At 44.1% G+C, this 6,840-nt stretch overlaps 1 protein-coding gene across 1 annotated transcript in view; it reads right to left on the bottom strand.

Annotated features, from left to right (window-relative positions):
- Positions 1 to 286: 286 nt before the first annotated feature.
- ARHGEF26 (Rho guanine nucleotide exchange factor 26) overlaps positions 287 to 6,840 on the bottom strand; it is a 194,339-nt gene continuing 187,785 nt past the window's right edge. Inside the window, exons 12-14 of the mRNA XM_030216522.1 lie at positions 5,724 to 5,791; positions 2,658 to 2,762; positions 287 to 1,678 (exon numbers count right to left, since the gene is read on the bottom strand). Coding sequence (XP_030072382.1) covers positions 1,536 to 1,678; positions 2,658 to 2,762; positions 5,724 to 5,791 — 316 coding nt within the window. The 3' untranslated portion in view covers positions 287 to 1,535. The remainder of the gene's footprint in view (positions 1,679 to 2,657; positions 2,763 to 5,723; positions 5,792 to 6,840) is intronic.

Raw genomic sequence — 6,840 nt, 5'->3', positions numbered from 1 at the left:
GTGGGACTCTGCATTTTGCTCAAATCCAAAGGGGGTCGAACAGTCCCTCTCATACATTGTGCTGTAAAGGATGGAAGAATATTGGCATGAAGTCCCTTGCAGATAATAGAATAAAACAGCCATCAAGCATCTCAGAATTGTTCTCTTACAAGCATTGGTTCTATAAATAGCAGTAATCCTTTGACACAAGCACTGGGTCAAAACCCAAACACTTAGGGCTCTGTTTACTAAGGTGAGTTAGCGTTTTTAGTGTGTGCTAAAAATTAGTACTCGTTAACCATGCAGATGCCCAAAGGAATATTATAGGTGTCTACATGGTTAGCGCACGCTAAAGATGCTAACGCGCCTCTAGCATGGCTTACTCAACAGGGTCCTTAATAAAGGCCATTCCAATGCAGAAAATATCAGTGCAATGCATTAGATTTCTGGTCCAATAAATGAGAGCTGCTGCTGCTTCTGTAGGTACAGACATGGGAGGAATTCAAGAAATGGTGCCCAAAGTTAGGCATTGGGATGATGAGTGCTACGTCAGTATTCTGCGAAAGGTACTCTGTGCAGAGCAACCTTGACGTGAACGGGCAGACTGGATCGGCCATGCGGTCTTTATCTGCCATTATTTTTCTATGTTGTGGAATACTAGCTTGGCGCTCATTTCATGTCTAACTTTGGGCGCCACAGGAATTGACCAGCGAAGTGGAGAAACTGGATCCACTACGAAAGGAGTAGCACAACGAGAGGAGTAGCGTGATCATCAAGACTCTTCCAAAAAGCCGAGATGAGGTGAAGAGAAAAGCTCTTTATTATTATATAATAACGAGCTTTTCACTTCACCTCGTCTCCTTGGCTTTTTGGAAGAGTCTTGTTGATCATGCTACTCCCCTTTTGTTGTGTAATTTTGGGTGCCAACATTGACACCTACCAAAGACTGGCACTAATGGCAGTAAGGCATGCAAATGACATTATTCTATAATACTGCACCTAAATACTGGGAATGCCCCTCCACTGGTTATGCCCCCTTTGGAGTTGTGCACAGTAAAATTGAGGAACTCATGTTACAGAACAGGACAGATCCACATGTAACTCCTAATTACTGTCAATTAAGTGCTTTTTTAACACCAACTATTGTTGAGCCATTATTGGGGCAGAGACTGTACAATGTAGGGGGCATCATGGATTACATACAACACACAGCAGAACCCTGGTATTTACAAACAAGCTGTAGTCAACCCATTCCCTTATATTTTGCTGGTTACAGGCTATAACCAAAGTGGGTCGCTCTTGTCTTATGCAAGTTCACAGTAACAGTCATAAGCAGAGGCTCGTAGTGCAATTGTAGGCAATTCTCTTCTAAGGCAGCAGTCCCAGTCTCAAGGCCAACCTCCTCTACAGTCTGTCAAATGCATTAGACGGCTGTGGTACAGAGTGGGTTGCATTCCTGTCTCCAAGCCTCCATACCCGTCACAAAACCACACAACAGCTAGTGCAAATCCTGCAGCAATGACACAGGGGTCAGAAAATGAGGTCTCCAAAGTTCTCTATACATTTGTTTCCAGTCCGAGCAAGCGTCCCATGCGTTCCATATTCTTGTCTATTGTGGCGCGACATGTGATCTCTTTAGCACACTCCATTGGAAACCATCCTGTCTCTCCATCCCGCACTCTTTCGCCTTCATACCAACCTGAAAAGCAGAACAGAAAACACAAACTCACAATTAGATAATTATAATAATAATAATAATATATATATATATATATATATATATATATGAGCTTATAAACCATAATTTAAAAAGTTTATTAATTACTTGATATTTTGTTTTGATAGAACTTATAGGTTTTGGAAAACAATTTTTTCTATAAAATGGCAAAAAGGCCCTTTCACAAAAATGCATTAGGCAGTTACGGGATAATTCTATATAGTCTGTCAATTAGGTGCCTAAAAAGAGCCGATAATGGTAGTTAAGTGCAGTTAGGCGCTATTCTATAACTGGGTGCCTGTCCAGCTTATTTTCGAAAGAGAAAAACGACCAAATTCCGACCTAAATCGGGAGATGGACGTCTTTCTCTTGTGGGTGCCCAAATCGGTATAATCGAAAGCTGATTTTGGGCGTTTCCAACTGCACTCCGTCGCGGGAACGCATAAAGTTGACGGGGGCGTGTTGGAGGCATGGTGAAGGCGGGACTGGGGCATGGTTATCGACTGAGGACAGATGGGTGCGCTCGGCCGATAATCGAAAAAATAAAGGCGTTTTTAGCCAGAATTTAGGACACTTTTTCTGGACCCTGTTTTTTCACGAACAGGTCCCAAAAAAGTGCCCTAAATGACCAGATGACCAATGGAGGGAATCGGGGATGACCTCCCCTGACTCCCCCAGTGGTCACTAACCCCCTCCCACCAAAAAAACCCGAACTTTAAACACTTTTTTTCCAGCCTCTATGCCAGCTTCAAATATCATCCCTAGCTCCATGATAGCAGTATGCAGGTCCCCCGAGCAAATTTAGTTTAGTTGGTGCTGCCCGGACCCATGCAGAGAGCAAAAATTGGAAGAAAAAAAAAACATGCAAGTGCAATTGGGGACGTCCAAATTAAAAAATAGTAAAAGGGAGATTTGAACCAGCCACCTTCTGTAGCAATGCTTTGAAGGAGCCACCACTCACCATCATTAACTTTCTGATACACCAGAACCACATCAGCAACCTGAAGAGAGAGTTCCTCTGGCTGCTTGGCCGTGTAGCTTCTGACGATCTCCACCTGCGTCAGTGCTGGAGAAGAGGATCATACATTATGAATGTACAGGATGGACATACAAATATATAAATGTAGTAAACAAAAATAAAACAAAGAGAGAAAAGTAATAGGATACCTTTTTATCGGACCATCTCAATACATTTTGGGGGCAATTCTCTAAGTGGGTGCTTTCTTTTAGATGTCAGGTTGCTGGGTAGTTGAGAATCTATTGTCTAATGCAGGATTTCTCTACCCAATCCTTGGGACACACCCAGCCAGTCAAGTTTTCAGAATACCCACAATGAATATGCATGAGACAGATTGGCATGCATTACCTCCATTGTATGCAGATCAATGTCAAGCACATTCATTGTGGATATCCTGAAAACCAGAGTGGTTGAGTGTGTTTTCCGAGGACTGGATTGAGAACCCCTGGTCTCATGACATCTAAGTGCCCAGATTCCATTACAGAATACTACGGTAACCCGACATCATCGTGCCATAGACCTGGCATGAACTATGGGTGCTTAAAGGCAATGAGAGCATGCATAACTTACTGTGTTTTGCAAGTTGTGAGTTTAACTGCCCAACTTCCCCTGGCATTTGCGTGCTATGCCACTTATCAGCATTCTTACAGAACAGTGCTTACTCACTTTGCTGCCCCTTACCCATAAAATGCTGATATTCTGTACATTTATGTGCATAAGTAGCATGTACATGTTTAATTACAGAATTGCCTATTTTATGATTCACTTTTAAAGTCCAGAACCTCCTTCCTAAGGTCAGGACACTATGAGTAAAAGATGACAATACCAGAATAAAATTGAAACATAAAAGCATTCTGACGACTATTCTCAAAGGGAAAAGGTGAGGGTGGGGAGTGAGACACAGGGAGAGATGGATAGGGATCAAAAGGTGATACAGCAGTATAATTTCATGGTTTTTTAATGTGAGAGTTAACCCATGTTTCTGTTAAGGGTTATCTTATTAGTGTCAAAGTATTTCATCATCTTAATATCAAAGGTCTTACATTTCTGAATTAAAATTCCCTTTTATTATACACAGCAACTGCACTATTTTATCAAAATATATACCATAAAAAAGCAGCAATATTATATTTTTAAAAAGTATTTAAGCATGGTTATAACTGCATCTTAATTTGCTTTTCATGCTTCCGGTCACTTTAAGTGTGAAATCATTTCACAGATGATGCCGTTTGAAGGCCTCAGCAGATAGTGGAAGGGTTTGTTTACTATCGGGCTCACTCTATAAGTGGGTGCCCGCTTTTAGGCACCCTGATGCTATGCAGGAAATGCCTACTCTATAACGACCATAGCCGGGACTGAGGCAAGACCGCTCCCCCCACTTGCACCCCCCCTCACTTGTACCCCCCTCCTACGTTCAGGTCACCCGCTCCCTTACCTTCTCTGCCTGACTGCTCCTGCGTGCCGGCCGGGACCCAGATGATTGCATTAATGCGATATCCTGGGTCACCCAGGTTATTGCGTTAACACAATCATCCAGGTCCCGGCCTGTACACAGGAGACAGACAGACCTGGAAGAAGCTTGATGGTGACGGGCCCCACCTTGGAGGCTGGGCTCGGGGAATTTTGCTCCCCTGTCCCCTCTGCGACAATTGGATGCCCAGCTTCTGTACAGAATATTCCTGTAAGCCGGTACAGATTGACCTGGTGTAACTGGGCACTCAAATGTAGCAAGGTTGAACGTAACTTAATGTAGCTGTGAGTGGCAGCACCACCAATGCTGTCCATTTGATCTATAGTTCATCTAGGTATGAACCTGCCTCCCCACTGTTGTTGAAACTTCACTGGCTCCTGCTTAAGGCTCAAATCATTTTAAAATTGTGTACCATGGCTTTTCTTATTTTTTTTTATGGTCTTTCACCATTGTATCTGGCACATTTAATTCAGCTAATGGCCTTAAATGACAAATTGCCATTGCTCTTGCGATTTCCAAATCCAAAGAGTGCGATTTATAAAACCATATTTAATGGAATGTTTACTTATATATCTCCTCATTCGTGGAATGCGCTTTCTTTAAGTGCTTGGCAAATAACTCATTATCTCTCATTCAGAAAGGAACTGAAAAATCATCTTTATGAGGTTTTTAAAAAATATAAACTGTTAAAATTATTTTTAATTTTGTCACAGCTATTATACATGATCATTGTATTTTTCCTGGGAACTGCCTAGCCCCTTGAAGTCTGAAAACTACACAGAACCCATATGGGGCATTGTGTTAGATTGTATGGCGAACGCCCCCCCCCCCCCCCCCTTGCATTTACATGCTACCCCCCCAGGCAATACCAGCACCCAAAACTGCACATAATCCTGAGATCTGTGCCCAAATAAGTTAAAGAGCCATTAACAACGAATAATTGGCCATTAACAATCAAGTACTGACGTTAATTGGCTCTAATTTGGATTTGCATGAGGATCTATAAACTACCATTCCCAAATCTTCTCATGTGGAACTCAAGAGGGGGTATGGCTACAGGACAGTCATAGGCATGCCAAAGAATTCCGCACAGTGTTACAGAATTTAGGGCGGCTGGGTGCCCAAGTTGTGTGCCTGGATTTACACCAGGTTTAAGTCCTTGTGCCCAAAGATGGATGCCAGAATACACACTAACCACTATTCTATACAGAGCACTTAGCCTGGCGCACCCTTTGTAGTAAGCACCGAGGAAAAATATTTCCCATCGCCTAACTTTCAGTACAAATTACTGACTCCAGCCCTAAGTCACTTACATGCCCTTAGAGAGTACAGCATTGGTGCTACCATTCACATAAGTGTACACTTTTATCTGCGAAAGTGACAGTATTCTCTACACTTATGTGTTCAAATGGTGAGTAGCAGTGGGCATTCTGTTACAGATTAATCTTTCAAGTTCTCCTTGGTGGTACGCAGGTTTTCTGACTGTCCACAAAGAAGAGGTACAACTTTGATCTGGAGGTTCTGTTGCTGATACTTACTTGACCTGTCTATGCTCTGCCTGTCACCGTTCTGGCTCAGTGCTGTGATCCAGCGTGCCCGTTCACTCCTGCAAACAATAAAGGCAGGTTTAATCCAGGGACCATTACCACTTCCTACATACCATTAGTCTCCTTTACCAAGTTCAATGCTTTAGTAGTCATAATGACACCACAGAAGGTAGACGTTGTCCACCCATTTCAAAACAGAGAGGGCACTTGCCTCTAGTAGCTAGAAAAGTCAGGTCACAGGACAGAACCAGAGGCAGGGTTACTATATGTCCGGATTTACCCGGACATGTCCTCTTTTTGAGGACATGTTCGGGCGTCCGGACGGGTTTTGCCAGTCTGCCCGTTTATCCTGATTTCTGGACAAACGGGCAGGCAGTGGGCCTATCCTAGCCTCCCCTTCCCTTACTTACTATCTACTGCCCTGGTGGTCTAGTGACCTCTTCAGGGCAGGATAGAGCCCCCTCTTTCCTGCCCGGAGCGCTGCCCTTGCCCTGCATCCTGTTGCTGTGACGGTCTCGGGATTCAAAATGGCTGCTGAGAGTTGAAGCAGCCTCGTGAGACTTCAACTCTCAGCGGCCATTTTGAATCCCGAGACCATCACAGCAACAGGATGCAGAGCAAGGACAGAACAGAGCTCTGGGCAGGAAAGAGGGGGCTCTTTCCTACAGCGAAGAGGTCACTAGACCACCAGGGCAGTAGATAGTAAGTAAGGGGAGGGGAGGGGATGGGGGGGCAGGGGAGGGGAATATGTGACCCGGGGGGAGGGGAATATGTGACAGGGGGCGGGGTGAGGATTCAAAAGGGGCAGGGCATGGGCGGGACATGTGTCCTCTTTTTGAGAGGACAAAATATGGTAATCCTAACCAGAGGAAGTGTCAGCATTTAGGAGGTGAGGGTTGGGAACTCATTATACAAGATCATGGTTTCTCCCAGCACCAGCTCTGAAAAGAGAGGTAATACATGGGAAGGATGTGAATTGTGCTTTCCAGAGATATTCATCCCCTATTCAGCTCAAGAAGCAGTGGGAAGTCAAGGCTGCCTCCAGGTCAGCCAAAGGTCAGAGTGAGACTAGTGCCCTACATTTTTCTGTTTCAAGATTCCAGAATTC

The sequence above is a fragment of the Microcaecilia unicolor genome, chromosome 10 (assembly GCF_901765095.1).
Source record: "Microcaecilia unicolor chromosome 10, aMicUni1.1, whole genome shotgun sequence".
Classification (NCBI taxonomy): Eukaryota; Metazoa; Chordata; class Amphibia; order Gymnophiona; family Siphonopidae; genus Microcaecilia; species Microcaecilia unicolor.
Note: the sequence above shows the minus strand (reverse complement) of the source record. Positions and strands in the feature narration are given on the sequence as shown.